Here is an 18,871-nt window from a genome sequence, read left to right on the forward strand (position 1 = left end):
TCAATATAGAAAATACTATCCATGTTAAAAAAATAAAAATTTAGGGTTGGGGATTTAGCTCAGTGGTAGAGCGCTTGCCTAGCATGCGCAAGGCCCTGGGTTCGGTCCTCAGCTCCGGAAAAATAAACAAACAAACAAACAAACAAACAAATAAATAAATAAAAATTTAAAGAACATTTCTGTACAACACACAAACACAGGCCAAATATACAAATTACCAAACTGAAAGTTCAAAAGCCTGGTGGTGATATATATAACTACAATAAATCAAGTATCCATAATGAGCAATGTAGTGGGGTACTAAAGTTATGCCATCTCATGAAAGTACTCCTAAGAATACTTTAAATGCTAAACACTCTTGTGTAAAACTGGTCTCTGGAGCAGTCCTACATTCCTCTACAATGTGACCCTGCACTAAAGGCTAACTGCCTGATCATGTAACTGCTATCTCTCTGCTTCTATAAACAAGGCTTGCTTGGTGCAATTGTTCAGAGAAGCTTTTCCCTACGCATCACAACTGTGAGTTTTGCCCTTAAAAACTTGAATCAACTGGAGATCAAGGTCGTTTCCTGCTAATCTGCTTGAAACAATCACACTAGAGGTTAATAAAGACTCCACTGAGCTTATTCCGACCTCTCTAGGGAGTTTTTCTCCCCAGGTACCCACAATAAAGGACTCCCATGCCCATTTGTTTCTTCCTACATTTTATTTCTCAATTTGATATCAACATCAAGAACTGGAGATTATTATTTCATAGTTAGTTGACTGTCTTCAGCAATCTTAGACTTTTAAGTATCAAACAATCTAGTTTTTGTGTGTTGTCATGGATCCGGGGACACATTTTAAGGACCACTTCGAAGTTGGCCATTCTGAGCAGCTACTTCATTAAAGAAATGCTATTTTAAAAAAATAAGTTTTTTTTTTAATTTGGCAGAGAAGAGATTCACAGAGATAAATAATAGCAAGTATCTCCAAAAGAAATTAAGATACAAACCAAAAAAAAAAGAGGAGAAGCAGGAGGCTTCAACCTCCATCTCCTAGATGTCTGATGTCTGCTACTCCCAACTAACTATCTACCTGAAGAGACAGAAGCCTGCCAGAGACACCAACCTCCAGCCCTCCCTGGGAATCTACCTTCTTTCCCAAATGCTTCTACTTTGCTGCAGTTAATTTGCAAAATTTTAAATATTTATTAGACAGAAACTAAGAAAAGCAACTGAATGAAGCTTTAAAGGTTACTGGATTCAGGTACTACTGCTTTTTTGAGTCATAATGATCAAATGTTGGCTATTTAGCTTGTTTCCACTTATGAAAATTGTCAGACACACAGCCGAAAAAAACAAAAGAACAATCTTTCGATCCCACAAAAAAAAAAAAAAAAAAAAAAAAAAAAAACATGCAAACAAAGCAAAAGTAGCATGGCAAAGAACTGTTTTCCAGAAAAGGTTACCAGAACTCAAACCAGTCTAGCAAGCACACAAAGGGTTATCTGTTATTCCTAAGTGGTGGCTGTGTATCCCTAAGTGCTCACTGGTGAGGGCTGGACTTTCACAATCTAAGGTTCATCCACAACAGAAAAGGAGAAGTTTCAGGAAATATAAGTCCTTGCCAGGGTTAACTACTTTTGATAAAATAAAAATTTTAAAGTTTCTCCCACAATGTAGTTATTTTCTTTACATCAGACTCTAACAGAGTACAGAGGCTAAAATGGAGGGGTCCTCACACACAGACTAAGACTGAAGAAAGGGTTACAAAGAGTCTCTGGAAACCACCATCGTGAGCGGAAGCCACATCGACTTTATACAAAAAGATACTATTGCTTAGCCGCCTGTCCTGCTATGTACAGACTTGAGCTGATACTTCCCTGGGAGTGATCCTTGCAGCCAAAGATAATAGTTTTGAAACAATTTTGAAAACCTTCCTAGTTTGACCTTGGAAACTCCTTGAATGTGCCTGTGAGTTGCCATACACGTGCAGCCAGGAATAAATAAGCCCATTTATTCTTGAATAAAAACATTTCTTTGGAAAGCAATTCTGTTATTATTTTAGGCTAACAGTTTGTGGAGCAGGACTGAAAGCTTTTCTATATCAGGGACATCAGAGCACTATTATAAAATGCTGTCCTTTCTAGAACTCACACACACACACCCGGCTTCCCACAACTCTGTGTATTTAACTGCATCAGATGGATTAGGCTCATTTTTACTAATAGACTATAACACTGTAAGAGATGTGATGTACAAAAAAGTAAATCCTGTTCACAAGAATCTCCGCTGCTTATGTAACCTCAGTGACATCACGCAACTTTTGTCTATAGCATGACAGCTCATTGGTTACAAGAGCTAGACTACTCAATGAAGAAAACGTTAGGAGTAAAAAGAGTTGGATTATATAAAATAGAATAAAAGGAGTCCATTCAAGGCTCAGAGAAATAATGAGGTTTAGGGATCTATAGGAAAAGCAGTTTCTGATGCTTCCATCCCTGGAGAAAGCAGACTTTTCGGTTCTCTGTGGTTCTACACTCCCAGTATCTGAAGGCCTGAGGGCTATTGACATCTGCTACTTAAGACAGACTTCCCAAGACAGTTGCACCACGGAGCAAGGCCAAGTGCCTGGAGCAAGAACATTTTTTTCCCCTAAGTCCTCAGCCTGTGTACTAATCAACAGTTATCAGGTCAGACAATCAAACTGTCCATTCTTAAACCAGTCTGATAACACAGCATTGATCTGACCTATTCAGGCCCATCTCCCTCAGGAAGCCCATTCCTACAGTGCAGACTCAGCTCGCTCTCACCATTACAAACAGGACGCTGTCTAGCTACACTCTCCTTTCATTATTGCCAGGGTTATTACATGTTTTTATTTAATAAACCTTCATCAGCTCAAATGAAGGGTTGTTATTAGTTGAGCTAACAGCCAAATGATAATGCTCCAGAGAGATATCAGTGCTTGTTGGTGCATTAACAAAGAGAGAAGGAGGGCCGAGGTCAAGCACACCTCAAGCAAATGAGGTGGTACTGGGTACTCAGGCTTAATGCAATAGACGGCCTGGGAGATAATGGAATTTACAGAATAAAGCAAATAACATGAAGTTATTGATAAAGGCATGAAGGGAGGAGGGTCTGTAAGATAAAGTATCAGCAAATAAAAAACTACCTGTGAATTTCTTCTTTAGACTTTCAAATCTATCTCGGAACACAAAATTCCAAGAGACCAAATGAGAATTGCAGCTTCATCAGATTTCACCACACACTACCACACAAAACAGACTCTCCTAAAGATAGTCTTGAACTTTCTTTTGACAGTGCACTCCTCCTAAGTTTTTACTTTTTTTTTTTTTGTCCTTCTCTCTACATTTGTTTTCTGCCACAAATAACTCATATTTTATTAAAGCTAAAATTATTTGTTTTGTTTTCTTAGGGGAGGGGGGAGGTTGTTTGTCTTGAAGTAAAGTCAACTGGATTTTCTAAGATAGTTTGTCATCCCAGACTTCACAGAGTGACATTAATTGATAGATGAAATGTATGAACTTTTTCTTAGGAGATCTTTAAATGTTAACTAGATTCCTATCTTGAGTTTACAGGTGGGGGAGGGTATGTTGTTTTCTTAAACCTTATTTTTCTTCCAAATTCTAAAAATAATAAATATTTAATCAACCTGAAAGACAACAATTCATAGAGAAGGATTTCATTCACAAGAAAAAAAATATCTAAAACAAGGCTTTTCTTCATTTGTAATAATTGAGAAATATCAGCACATAATAAACTCTAGGAATGTGCTGTGCTATCATGACAGTTCACACTGGTATGTGAACTTGTATATCACAAATTACTTAAATAAATCCCCTATCTCTAAGTCATTGCAAATGTCTTTTTATCACAAATCTTGCTGTGATAAATAGCTATATCCAGGAAAACATAGATGCAGGTACTCCTGAACGCAGAATAGTTGAAAAATCTTCATCAACATAAAATTCTACAAGTAGAATTCCAATCCCAGAGTTCTGAGGCATAAAACCAAATAAAAGAGTCTTATTTATTCTAAAAAAAAAAAAAAAAAAAAAAAGTTTTACTTTCCCAAGTAAATTACACTACATCTAACACCATATGACAAGGAAATGGACTGTACATGAAGGGGGGAGCTCCTGTGTTCCCTTCAATTTTCAGTTCTCACAGAGAACTCTGAAAAGTATTGAAGTTAAGTTTCTCCACAAGCAGGAGAACACTGAGAAAGACATTCTCTTTTAACAAGTGTCCCAGTCGCTACACTTACCCAGCATCTTATTAGCTATTCTGTGACAAAAACAAGTTTTAGAAAGACTCTCCTACTATTTGGAGAATCAATGTCTCAGAGGATCTCTTCACTCATCTCTTACCTAGATAATTTCAGGAGAATTCTGCGTGTGCCTCTAAAGCTGCTGGAAATGCTGGGCGGCCTCACAGCCCCTTACTAATGCACCCTGAGTACCCCGTAATGAGAAAGGCTCTAATGCACCCTGAGTACCCTGCAATGGGAAAGGCATAGTCTGTATTTATAGCTAAGGAAACACAGCTAGTCAGGATCAGGATGAACGTCAGCGAAAGCAGACTTTGACACAAGTTAATTGTATCCTGTCAAGCTAAGTAAGGACCACTAAGCAATCTTAGATCATAATCAGGCTGAAACACTAATGTCTATCAACACAGGTTACCATCATTTTAAACTGGCAGGAAGATCTGGTTCACATTTGGCTGAAAACTAACCAATCAAATCCTGTTCAAAGAAGCCTCTAGGTAAAACTGAAGCCAAAATGTAATCGATAACAACAAACAACTAGGGCATTATTCAGGACTTTTCCTCTAAAATCAAATGTGCAAACACTCATGTAGTTTACCTGACTGAACAGTATATGTACCCTAGTGACACTGGCACAGGATAGAAGTGCTGTTTGCTCAGGGTAAACAGGCCCAGGATTATTGTCTGTTCTTTTTACTTCACACTTGGTACTGATGATGACAATGATGGTGCTTATAGCATTTTAAATCTTTATACTGCTTTAACTTTGACAAAGCACACCTTACATGAAATCTTTCACTTTTATCCTCATAACCATTCAATAATATTTATCATTTTTATAGGTAATGACACTAAAAACAGGGACAGAAAGGGATTCGCCTCTCTAGGCTAAAAGCACTGGGGACTTGTGGCAGGACGAGATCAGGAACATCTCTGAAGCCCCTTGTCAAGGTTTCCACTTTTCCCAAGACTGTTTCCACTTTGCCAAAATCTATACAGCCACCATTTGTCAGTTAGCACAGTTGTGCCTCAATCTCAATCACTAAAGCCCTGAAGAAAATCAGACCAACAGCAAAGATTCAAGGGGTACATGAGCAAACTAAAATGGAGCACACAGTCAGTCCAAAGCTGTTGAGTCTTAGCCTAGCCAACTTAACTACTACACTAAACTCTTTTAACTATATAATCTACCTGAAATATCAGAAGAGAAGCCACCCCGGCACCAGCTATATCCAAACTGCAATAAAGGGTGGCAAAAAACACCCACAAACCTTTCTACATGGATGTAAATATCACCACGTTAGTCTTACACAAGTACAAATGCTTTACAACTCTTCACATTTTGAGTTGGTATTAAATAAAAGCATGGACAATTAGTCTTGTTTCATTCCATAGCACAAACTAAACCCCACACTAAAAATTCAGAATTTGGATAAAAGTTTAAAGAAAAAAAAAAAAAAAAAAAAAAAAAACAACTTTTTTTTGGGTACTGTCAAAAATGACCAAAGCCAGCAGCCCACAACCAGAGAGACTTGGATTTCATCATTCTGGGTTGTGGCCTAGACTACAATTTTTGAAAGATCCTCAATGAACAGTTTAGAAAACACTTCTCCAAATAAATTAAATGAAAATTGCTACACCGCATGAGGGGCTCACACAATGAAATGGAATTTCTATTGATTGTAAAAATAAAAGAGGTAAATGAATAGCAGTTTTAAAAGAAATGAAAGTGAAGGTACCTACCAAATTGTGTGATTTTTTAAAATCCTCACCATCAAAGCCAAATGCAAATAAAGAGATTTCAACAGCAGGAAAAATAGATACTACCAAGTTTTGTGTTTTGTAAGAAAAACTGCAGCTACCACAAACCTATTCATTAATTTGGGACACAAAAGCCAAGTCAGTCAATACCTTCATTTTAACTTCTCCTAACTTATCTGACGGATGTTTGCCGGCCCCACTCTCCCTGGCCTCCCTTTTTTTCTGCACGTCCCCCATGTATCACAAGATGAACATTATTCCCATCTCTCACTCTGCTGGCACATGAGGTCTTCCGAGGTTAAGATCACCTTCACAACCATGCCAACAACAGAAGTGATCAAAAATTGCAACACCACATTTTTTTTAATGGTCTAGGGGATGGAGAGATGGCTCAGCAGTAAGAGCACTGGTTGCACTTCTAGAGGACTTAGGTTTGATTCCCAGTTCCTCCATGGTATTTTACACCCATCTGTAACTCCAGTTCCTGAGGACCTGATGTCCTTTACTGGATTTCCTGAGGGCACCAGGCATGTACAACAAGCAAAATGTATATGCAGGCAAACACCAATATACATATAAAATACATACCAATTAAAAAGATGAATAACTATAAATATTTAAAGGTCTTATAGTGTGTACTGTGGCTACTTTAAATCTTTCAATAAACCTCAGAGCTATATAGAATCCTTGACTCAAGCCTTTAGCAAAGAGAAATGACTGGCCACAAATCATACTGCTGTTAAGCGTCAAAGCTAAGGTTCAAGTCTATATCTTATAACTACTAAGACCTACACTGGCACACACCACTCTCAATATCATCGAACAACTTCAAAGAATCATATGAACTGAAAATACTACAATATTTTTATTATAGGATTCTAGAAAACTACTCAATTAAATAGCTGCCTTAGACACTTTATCCCAGATAGGGCTCTATTTTCAAAGTATAAGTAAAATACCTCCATTACACAATGCTCAAAAAAGGCATTCTGGGATCCTCTGGGGAAAAGACAACTACATAAATATGTTATTATAATTATCATAATAACCCTCATCTGACTATATAGCTATGGATTCTTTTTTGTAAAGGCATATAAATAAAGACAAAATGATTAAAAAGACATTCAAAATCTCTACAATCTCAGGCAGGCTTAGAAATGAAAATTTATTTTAGTCACAAGTCTTATGTGACTGTCAGCTAAAGTGCTTCTAAAAGACTTACACTGGCTTGGTTTCTACTGATTGAATGCAATTATGAATTGACTTCTATAGCTGATAAATCAGAACTTGTGTAAGTGGTTTTCAAAGCGTTCCCTACAATTTTCATATGATGTAGACTTCTACACACAAATTCTCCCTGGGAAAAAAAGTTTATAAAAATATTAACTCTCATGAAATACCTTCCTGGTTACTCGTGCCACTGGGAAGAAGCTGCTATTCTTATATTAATAACTGTTTCCAGAATTAATCAGTCATTGTACATTAAAACCAGCAGCTGGAGTGTTTTGAGTGATAATGAAACCTGTAACAAGGCATCTTCAGCCGTCTTTTCAAGACAATAAGGGAATTAAAATTTCAATTTAAATGCAGAGGTTTGAAACACGCTTCACTGGCAAAATTACTTCAATTAATGTGAGTGGAATACAAAGCCAGACTGCAGAAATGTGATGCAGCAACCAGAAATTATGTCATTAATGTGCTTGCATCAACCCGGCACAATACTGCAAAGGTCTAATTTAAACCATACATATCACAAAGCTACAGGCTACAATATTAATCAAGCCTCTGATTTCTGTGTGGCTTCTTGCTGGATCATTTCTAGCTTTTCATAAGCCAACAGCAGCTGTTTACCTTAAAGAAGGAAACAAAAGGCTGGACCTATTTGCAGACATTACCTGTCATGACAATTTAATTATTTTATGCAATATTCTGGTTATCATATCAAAAGGAGAAATAAAATTCCACCTAGAAGCCAAGCCTACAGCTACAAGACAGGTCAAATTTTAAAACAGGAATAGCAAGAGGTGGCAAGAGCCATGGGTCACCACTGATTTATTTACTCTGGGTTTATTAACCTACGCTGTGGAGGGATCAAATTACTACATATCTATATCTGCACCTGCCTCAAAATGAAAATGCAAAATCTTCCGTCAAACAAATCCAAGGAAATCAGTGGGGCTTGAAAAACTGGATTGTTTTGTCTTTACTTTCCTCTGATGCATTTTAGTGAAGCTTTCCATTTGGACCCTGGAGATTGCTTAAGTAGATTTTACTTGTAACAGCACACAGCATGGAGAGAGGAAATGGGATTGGATTTCCAATATGAAGTCAGTAAAAGAGCAGCTGCAGAGCTTATACTGCACTCTCCTACACCCAAGACCACTCAAGAAGAGTTCCAACCTTTTGAGGACAGGATGGATGAATTGCTGTATGTTTGGATACACCAATTCCCTTAATCAAGCACAATTACCTCTTCTATAAAATGGTAATACTAGAAACCCATCTATCCCAGCTCAAGAGTGAAAGGAGTTGATAAATTTCCCATATTTACAATACCAGCACATAGTAGGTGTATAATCATATTAGCTCCGTTGAAATTGCTTTTGCTTATTTAAATATCACAAAATAAATCAGAGTATTTTGCCAAAATATAAAATCACTAATCAGAGGAGAAAAAGCACAGCTCCTGGAAAAGAAACATATTTAAGAAAATCGTTTCCTCTATGTGTTAGTCTTTCACATACTTACCCACCTAACTAATGATCTGTGAACTCTGACTCTATCAACGTCACTGTTGTGGGAACAGGTAAGATATAAACCCCACAAACAATGATCTACCAAATAAATAAATGCAATTATATGATAATGAAATTCATGTAGCTTATAAGAGTGTAAGAAAAAAATGTAGTATCCGAGATACTTAGAAAACTGAGTAAATTTAAGCCAAGTCCAAGCAGATAGGATTGGTAATCACTCCTGGAAAATATATAGTCAATTAATAAAGAAAAACCAAGCCAGCAAAATGGGTCAACAGATAAAGGCATTTGTTACACAATCTGACAACTTACACTGCATCCCTGGCCTAATGTGGCAAAGGCGGAGAAAGGATTCATAAAGGCTGTCTCCTGACCCGCAGATATAGAGTGAGACCTTTGTGGGAAAGGTCAGCCTATCCAGGTGCAGAGAACAAGTGACTGTGTAGAGCTCAGTCCCACCTGACCTATCTACAACACAAGTTTTGTGCCTAAGGCTCAGGGACCAGAGTTAAGGGGCAGAAAGACTAGAAGAGCCAAAGAAACAGGAAGTTACTGTGAAAGTACATCTCCTAGAAATGTCAGAGAAGCTACACTAACATGGCTGCCTAAACAAGACCTGAACAAGGACACCGACAAGCATGCTAACACAGGGGGAAATCTCATGGGGCCCTCAACTCTAGACAACCCTAGAAAAAGAACCACAGCACCTAAGGAATTCAGAGAGCAGGGGAAATAACCCTCTCCAGGGAAAAGCCCCAATTTGGTCATCTAGTACCAAGTGTTTAGCTCTGAAATCATATACACATATGTAAACATTATAAAGACTGAGCTGGTCGCACTGCTATATTTAGGAATATATATATATATATATATATATATATAATAAATGGAAAGGGTTAGAGGGAGAAAAGGGAAGGGGGCAAAACTGATATAATTATATTTTAATTTCAAAAAACATTTTTAAATGATAAATGTTAGAGAAATTAGCATATCATTATATACAATAAATAACTGACATTATAAAAAGTCATTATTTTTAAGCCCTCAGAACATACATTAAATTTAAAGGAATATATGCAAAACTGCAAGGAATCTATTTCTAAGCATTATCAAAAGACACAAATGAATAAGCAAGCATCATGTTCACCAATATAAAGACAAGATTGCTAATACACAAACTCCCTTAAAGTCAAGAAATTCTTTTCATCTTTTTGTGTAATTTGACAAACTGATACTAGACTTACCATGGAAGAAGAGAGGATCAAGCATAGTACAAGTAATTTTGAATAAAATGAGGGACCATTTTTTTTAAAAGGCACAGACAAGAACAACTGAATAGAAAAAAAAAAACTGGAGATACATACATATGTGAAAATTTGGAATGTGACATCTAGCATTATAAAAAGAAAAAAGATTCAATAAACACAGCCAACTGGAGCAAAAATATAATTAGATCCTGGGCTCACAGCATAAATAAAAATGGACTTTTGATGGATTAAAGAAAAAAATAGTAAATTCTCTTAAAGACAACAGGGTGAAAATTTTTACTTAAAATTATATACCTTAAATAAGGTAAAGGTATTTTTTGCATTAAAGATTTCATAATAGAAGGTATTATGAACAAAGAGATAAACACCAACTCAAAAACAGTATTTATAACTCGTGTAGCAGAGAAAGGATTATTATCCAGAATATAAAAACAACTATAAATAGGGGGAAAGGAGCAATGCCTGTTACACACTGGCCTTGTCTGACAGGGGACTGTTTTGCTCCTCCCATCACCCTAAACACAAAGATTTCAGTTAGAATGTATAATCACTATAGTGAACTGCTTCAAAAAAGTCTTAGACTTTTGTTAATTAGCAAAAGATAATAAATAAATAGATTATTCTCTTCTGAAAAATTGGACAGATGAAGTCTATGGCTTATACTCCTTACCCTCTCCCACCAAAACACAACCAATTCTACCCTCACACATAGCTAAGACCAGTTGTCCTGGTCTGCTTTCTGTTGCTATGACAAAACCACAACTAAAAACAACTTGGGAAGAAAGGGTTTATTTTAGTTCACAGACTACAGTCCTTCACTGAGGCCAAGACAGGAACTACAGGCAGAAGCTTGCAGCAGAAATCAATGGAGGAAGGCTGCTCCCTGTCTTGTTCCCTCTAACTTGATCAGCTACCTTTCAAACACAGCCCAGATTCACCTTTCTAGGGAAGTTATGGTCCAGAGTAGGAAAGGCCCAACTACATCAAAGAGCAATTAAGACTATGCCGCACAAACATAAATGCAGGCCAACCTGATCTAGGCCATTCTTCAATTGAGGTTCTCTCTTACAGGGTAACTCCAAGCTTGTGACAAGTTGAGAGCTGAAGCTAACTCTGACACCCGTCTAGAGGAGAGCAATAAAGACATACAGAAACAACACAGAAGTGGCTTTCCAAGGACGCCTCTGTCCTGTTAACAGACTGTTTGCATGAGTCCAGTTTCTTTTAACCCCATCAAATGCTACAGTTTTGCAACTTGAATATTGCCCAAAGAGCCATGTGTTGAGGATGCAACTCCCAGTCTGTGGCACTACTGAGAGGTGGGGGAACCTTGAGGCGGTAGTGCCCTATGGAAGTTAGGCCAACGGATACGTGACTTTAAAGAACCCCTGGCTCGTCCTGGCTCTCTTTTTGTTTCCTGGTCAACATGAAGTGAGTAACCTCTGCCACATGTTCCCAACACTGTCTGATGGCTTGTCCAAGCAACCATGAACCAAAACCTCTTAAAACTATAAACAAACCTGGTCCTTCTCATGAGCTGATTTATCTCAGGTGTTTGTTACACCAAGGGGAAAAACTGTAGTTTAATTTCTATAACTTACAACAAAGAATTTGATGAAGTTATTTAATTAAGTCCTGAGCAAAAATTAGTCAACAAAAGGGTAATATTCATTTTTGAAAAGCCTTAAAATAAATAAATTAGCACATAAGTAATAGGGCCATAAAATAACAATCTAAAATCCTAAAATGAACATAATTAACCTAAATAAATCCTAACAACCCATTTAGTGCATGCCATTTAATTAAAAGCAGACACACAACAAAACAGTGATTCAGTAAATCAAACTATATATGCATCCAACAAACATATATAAGCTTATCTATTCTATTTCCTAAATCTTGATAATTTCGCAAAATTATGCATAAATTAACTAAAGCAATTTCCCCATCATTGTGAGCTGAAATGTTACCGACAAGATGCTGGGAACAAGCTGGACCTGACTGCGGGCTGACCTGGCTGATCACAGGGCTGAGGCAAGAAGACCGCAAACCCAAAGCCCACCCAGGCTCCAGAATGCGCTTAAGATCACTCTACAAGTGCATAAGATCCTGTCTTAAAAGATTAGAGTACAAAAAGCCTGCGGATACAGCTTAGTGACAGAGAGCACAGTGCTTATCAATCATGCACAAGGCCCTACAAATGGCCAATACCAAAACCCAACAACAATACCAACATACACACATAGACCCTAATTCTTTTACTTCCCCAAGACCACTTCTACTGTAAAAATCTAATGATTCAGTTGACCTATGGGATAAACACCAGGACACTTCTCACACTTTGGTTCCAAATTCATTAAAACTGCTTATAGCAAGATTCTTCATTGAAGGAAATGAATTATTTCATCAGTGTCTCTACCAAGTCCCTCAGAGTTTTTACTAATATAATTTGAAGGAAAAAAAAACATAAAAACAAAACAAAACAAAATGAAGATAAAGAACTTGCCCCACTGTGGACAACAGAATGATTTAAATCCAACAGAGCCACTGTTGAAAGCGTTTATAGACTTTTACAGAGCTGAGAGTGGACATGGATGTATGTAAATTGGCAAAAAATAGCACAGCCCTTCAAAAAAGCTACAACCCTAGAAAGTCAGGACCAAGAGGGAGCTCAGTCTGCTTGACATTCACCACAAAGCGCATCCTCTAGGAACTTCCATTAATTCAAAAGGTATCAGAACTCCATGGACTGAGGTGGTAAAGGCTAGGGCACAGAGCACGGCTATTCTGCAAAGGTACCTCCAAGATTAGTAGTAAAGAAGTCACTTTCTTATCAGGTGAAAAGAACCAAATGAAGCTATAATCCAAAACTGACATCCAAACCTTTGTGGAACCCATAACTTTACAAATCTTCATGTCTGTGTCACATAGATTTCATCCTCTAAAATGAGATTTGTGATCTTCCTTCAAGCTAAAATGAATCTCTCATTACCATTTCAACATGTTTCCAGTACTGATTTCTTTCCACTACATTTCTTGCCTTGGTTCAGAGGGCAGAAACTATATAAATAATAACCACTAACATTTCAAACACTATAGGAAAAGAACAAGCTAGGGTTCCCTGCATGGCTCGCAAATTCCAAGGGTCACTTATCCCATGCTATGCACAGAAAGAAGAGCGCTCTCACCCCTGGGCAGGGCCCTCTGCACAGGCTGCCTTACCAGCATGTCCGTGGCGCTGAGGTAGTGCTTGCTGGCCATGCACTGTTCCAGCTTTTGAGGCACCTGCTTGATGTTTTCAATCTCATCCAGAAGGTTCAGGACATGCTTATGCTCAATTCCTTCAATCCATAGTTTACGGAGCTCATCCCGTTTGCAATGCAACAGCATCTTGCAGGAAAGCAGGTTCTCTTTTACCTACAATAAAACATATTTGACCTTCAGTCAGTTCAGAGGCTTGCCCAAGCTGGCTAGTATTCCTCTCTGGTCCTACTGTGTGTAACAGTTCCTAATTTCCTCCCGCTTATTCCCCTTGGTTGGTCCCCTTGCAAAATTCTAATCCTGATGTTGGTGCTGAGTCCCTTGTGTGCTTCACTCCCTCTCTGTGTTTCTATTTTATCTCCCGTGAAATGAGAAAACTACTTCAAGCATACCTCTGAATGAATCTAGAAATAACTCAGTGGATATCAGGCACTTTAAAGATATGAAGCACAATATAAACGTGAATGTTCAGTGTAAGAGCCCAGAGCTAATATCCCTTCCCCAATTTCCCTTGCAGCTGAAGGCCACCCCACCCACACTTACAGCTCTAGAACTCCACCGAAGTTTACAACCTAGGATCTCAGTGCTCACCCCAAATGGCCAGAATAAAATTAGGCCCAACAGTGAAAAAGAAATAAACAGATAGATTATCTCAAAGAGACATGATAGATTTTTTTTCCTCCCATTTTAAGCATCAGACAATCTCCAGCATTCTGTATACCTATGCATTCTAACTGTGTCAAATACGTGGTCAACTAAAGATAGAGAAGTTTGGGTATAAAGGGGGCTGGAGGACAGACAGTAATCATTTTCACATCATAAAGTAATTTTCTACCCTTAAAATTTTCAATATTTAAAACATGGAAAAGGAATTTTTAAAAAATGGTAAAGTCACTATTGGGGATGCCAAGAAGTCCTTGCTGACAGGAGCCTGATATGGCTATCTCCTAAGAGGCTCTGCCACAGCCTGACAAATACAGAGGCGAATGCTCGCAGCCTGCACTGAGAACAGGATCCCCAATGGAGGAGTCTGAGTAAGGACTGAAGCAGCTGAAGAGGTTTGCAACCTCATAGGAAGAATAACAATACCAACCAACCAGATACCCCCGAGCTCCCAGGGACTAAACCACCAACCAAAGAGTACACATTGAGCAACCCATGGCTCCAGCTGCATATGTAGCAGAGGATGGCCTTGTTGTGCATCAATGGGAGGAGAGACCCTTGGTCCTATAAAGACTTAATGCCCCAGTATAGGAGAAGGACACAGTGGGGGGGGGCACCCTCATGGAGGCAGGGGATAGGGAGATAGGGGGTTTCCAGAGGGACAACTGGGAAAGGGGATAAGATTTGAAATGTAAATAAAGAAAATATCCAATAAAAGAAAAGAAAAAAGTGATAAGGTCTCATGTAGCTCAGGATGGCTCAAATTTACTGGCCTTGAACTTGTGACAGTACTACCTCTTCCTCCCAACCACTAGGATTCAAGCGTGCTGCTACATTTGGGTTTCTGTTGGAAGGAGAAGGGGCTGTTAAATTCATTATCATCAAAATTCACATAACTCATTCAAACACTGTTGAAATATAGCATGTGCTTCTATTTAGTTTGTCTCTATTTCCCCTGAGGTGACTGCAACTCCAGTGTAACATTGGTGCATTCTGACAACCATGTACACCTATATAATCCAAACTGTCAACAGCACAAGGCATGCCCACAACCCTGGAGAGTTTGTGTGTGTGCTCTTCTGAAAACCTGTATTCTTCTTCAAAGAGAATATTTGGAGAGTGAACATACTACTGACACTGTGCTTCTGATAACTGTGAATGAAATTTCAGTATTTATCTAACAAGCATGGAAAATGTGAATAAGACTGCTAAGGCTGTAAAGTTTCTTGGGAAAACAACTCTTCGATTTTTATAATTTCATAATACCTAAATCAGCTTTCTATAGAACTCTCGTGTAAAGAAAGTAGTCATGAATAAGAAGAACTTGTGTTGCTCTTTGAGAAGCATGGTAGCATGACTCCATGGAGGGATTAAAGAAAATCCGACAAAGATGGTTCCAGCTCTCCCCATTGCTTCCTGAAATTCCACCATGCTAAAAGCAAAGAGAGTCTGCAGACACTGACATCAAAAAAGAAAGAACAGAGGAGGAAGAGCAAACAGAACACAGTAGTCACTGTAGTCCTAGAAGCCAGTCGGGTAGACGGTGGACACTGGAAGTTACCGGATCGGGAAGGCTGAGGGTCTCAGCCTGGAGTGGGTCTCACTGCCCTGAAGGGCAGCAGCAGAGCATGAAAAGTAAATGAAGAATTCAGACTCCCCACAAGGAAGCCTGACAACCAGCATCCCACCAAGCAACAGGAGTCCTTCTGCCAAAGCGGGAAAATTAGAAAGGATACATAAAGTGAGGAAGACAACAGAATAAGAGGTCAGGGGAACCAAGAATCCCAAGGCAGTCTGGCCTTTCTTGAGAATTTATCTTAGAGGAAGAAGAAAGGGATTGACACAGGAATGGGACAGGGACAGGAAAGGAGGATGGAAAAAAATAAGAGATAGAAAATGGAGGGTTAGAGCAGCAGAGAGAGATAGACAACAAAGACGTGGATGAAAATCTAAAAGCTTTTGAAAGAAAACAGCAGGCCTACACAAAAGTTGAATTAGACCCCAACTAAAGCTCCCAAGACGAAAGAACATTAGCTCTTCACATTTCTACGAGTGAATAATTTTCCAGAAAAAGCTATCAAGTATGAAGAACAAGACATTTTCAGCCATGCAAGTGCTCACGAAGTAAACACTACATGAACAGAATCAGCAAACGTCTGAGAAATGCTGCCCCATCAAAACAAGAACACAGATGAAATGTGTAAGGTTGGAATTCCTACACAGAAGACGGCTACAGGGCTGACCTTATCACCCCAGGGAGTACAATGGCAGCAAGAACTACACAGAAGACAAAACCACCAATGGCTCAGATGTAAATATTTACATAATTACAATAAGGTAACACAAATAGCTTAACAAAAACAAGAATAGCTACTATTTTTAGAAAAAGGAAGGAAAAATATGTGGTAGTCAGGAGAAAGATTAAATCACTCTCCCTGTACAGCAGGAAGTCAACATACAGTTTTCAAAACAGGAAACTCAAGAGCAGTATAATCACAATATCAGACGTGGAAATGTCCAGGAAGGAAAACTCAACAATATAAGGTGGAGCCTTCGATGCCCAGTGTAGAGGAATGTCAAGGCGGGGAGGTGGGAGGAAGTGGGTGGGTAGCTAAGGGAGCACCCTCATAGAAACAAGGGAGGATGGGATAGTGGGTTTCTAGAGGGAAACTGGGAAATGGATTAACATTTAAAATGTAAATTAAAAATGCAATTTAAAAAAAGAACAGTTGGAACCTTTACCTGGCTGGCTTTGGGACCGGACAAGGATGGTGTGAGGGAGCTTTGTGTGTAATTAACATGTCTGGTTTTCTTCGACTTAAATATCTCTCAAAGACATTCAGAGATCCCCTTATAGTTCTTGATCTAAGTAGTTATTATTAAACTCACTCCATTTAAAAATATGTTAGAATTTGATCTTTGATATTCTCTTATGACCTTAATTCTACATTCTAGTCTTTCCCTCCATGTGTAATGGCTACCATGAAAGTAGGTAAAAAAAATTTTGTCAGAACACCCAACAAGGCTCTTGACCAAGGATAGGGGGGATAAACTTACAAAGAATGAATAAAGTTTGGCAAATTCTTGTGTGATGGGAAAAGATCATTTTATAAAATTTCACACTGGCATACACAATCAAATCACTTCCTACTTTTGCTTACTACATAGAAATTAAAGTGAAAATAGTGTAGAATGGCATTGGGTTGCAAATAAAATGAACATCGCCAAGATTATTGCCTAAACTGAACTAACAAGGTAGAGACATAAGAAATTATACTATCAAACTATCCTGAGTCTTTGCCTTTTTTGATGAGAAAATCATGAAAAATGGGAAATGGGACCAGTCAGAAATAGAAAAGAAAAAATCATGAAAACTATGAAAATTGTATAATGAGAGAAGACAGCTGCAATAAGGCCATATGTAGTCTAAGTTCCACAACAGGCAAATCGAATCTCGTGAGAGAGTTTACGTCAGTAGGTGTGCACAGCAGGATGTAGGTGAGAACTAAGCATGAGAAGCAGAGGGCCACATGCAGCAGTGCACACTGTGTAGCCTAAGCATTAGGAAAGCTGAGGCAGGAGGAACCGAAGTTTGAGGCCAGCCTGAGCTACAACAAACAGCCAAGTCTAAAGTTAGCCTGGGCTACATGGCAGGAGTGAATTCTCTGACACAACAGTAACAAATTCAAAGATATAAACACCAAATTCACTGACCTGTACTACCAAAATACATGCACATTACTGCATGAAAAATATACCTCAATAAGATGAGGAATAAACCATTATAGGAAATAATATAAAGCCAGGATAAGGCGCAAGCCTTTAATCCCAGCATTTAATAGGCAGACAGACCTCTGTGAGTTCAAGGTCATCCTGATCTACATAGGAAACTCTAGAACACCAAGGACTACATAGAGAGAACCTGTCCCAAACAAAATAATAATAATAATAATAATAATAATAATAATAAATGAAATAAATAAATAAAAAGAATATGGAGGTTCCTGGTTAAAATAAGATAAAATAACAGTACTGTATGAACCAAGAATTCTAAAACTGGGCATCAGATAGTTTCCAACTCACAATGACAACTTCACAATGACCTAAAAGTGGGACCTATTCAGCAGATGCATTCCCTCAAACTATGCTCATTTCCCAAGTTAGCATTATGTTGCATGACTCTGTACCAATGCTGGGCAGCAGCTGTAAGCTACAGCTCCCAGAGAGCCACACAGTCAGGAGGGTAAACAAAGGACCTTCCACAGCACTATCGTCAAGCTGGGATGTTCAATTGACAAGGTATACTAAATGTAATTTTTAGTTTGTGGCATTTTCACGTTATGATGGGAGTACTTAAATAATATAATCCAACCATAAACCAGGGAACATCAGTAATCTAAAGGAAATGAAATCAGTATGTCAGAGACATCTGCACTGCCATGTTCATACAGCATTACAAAGACAACCAGATAGAATCAATGTATCAACAAACAGATAAAGATAATACTACCTGTACCTGCAGCATTCATTCTTTAAAAATATGTGTGATTCATCTTCTAAAAGGAAGGACATTTGCAACAACATACACCTGAAAGACATCACGCTGTGGAAAAGAAGCCAGGCATAAAAATACCACACGAACTCACACGTGAAAATGTTTAAGTTAAACTCAGAAGAGAATGACAGTGACCAGAGAATGGGACTGAAGAGATGTTACCCACAGGATACAAATTCTTAATTTAAAGTGTATGTCAATACCAGTCTGAGTTTCTAAGAGAGGTGTTCATGCTGGTACCGGGTAAGTATATAAAAAAAAGATTAAGTGCTTTTTCTTTCATTACTTGATTATTTTCTTTAAAATCAGCTATTACAGGATATCTTTATTTT

At 38.2% G+C, this 18,871-nt stretch overlaps 1 protein-coding gene across 1 annotated transcript in view; it reads right to left on the reverse strand.

Annotated features, from left to right (window-relative positions):
- Window positions 1-18,871, reverse strand: part of Exoc4 (exocyst complex component 4) — a 725,423-nt gene that overhangs the window by 683,106 nt on the left and 23,446 nt on the right. Inside the window, exon 3 of the mRNA XM_032906792.1 lies at window positions 13,283-13,477. Within this exon, the coding sequence (XP_032762683.1) occupies window positions 13,283-13,477 (195 nt within the window). The remainder of the gene's footprint in view (window positions 1-13,282; window positions 13,478-18,871) is intronic.

This window comes from Rattus rattus, chromosome 6, assembly GCF_011064425.1.
Source record: "Rattus rattus isolate New Zealand chromosome 6, Rrattus_CSIRO_v1, whole genome shotgun sequence".
Lineage (NCBI taxonomy): Eukaryota > Metazoa > Chordata > Mammalia > Rodentia > Muridae > Rattus > Rattus rattus.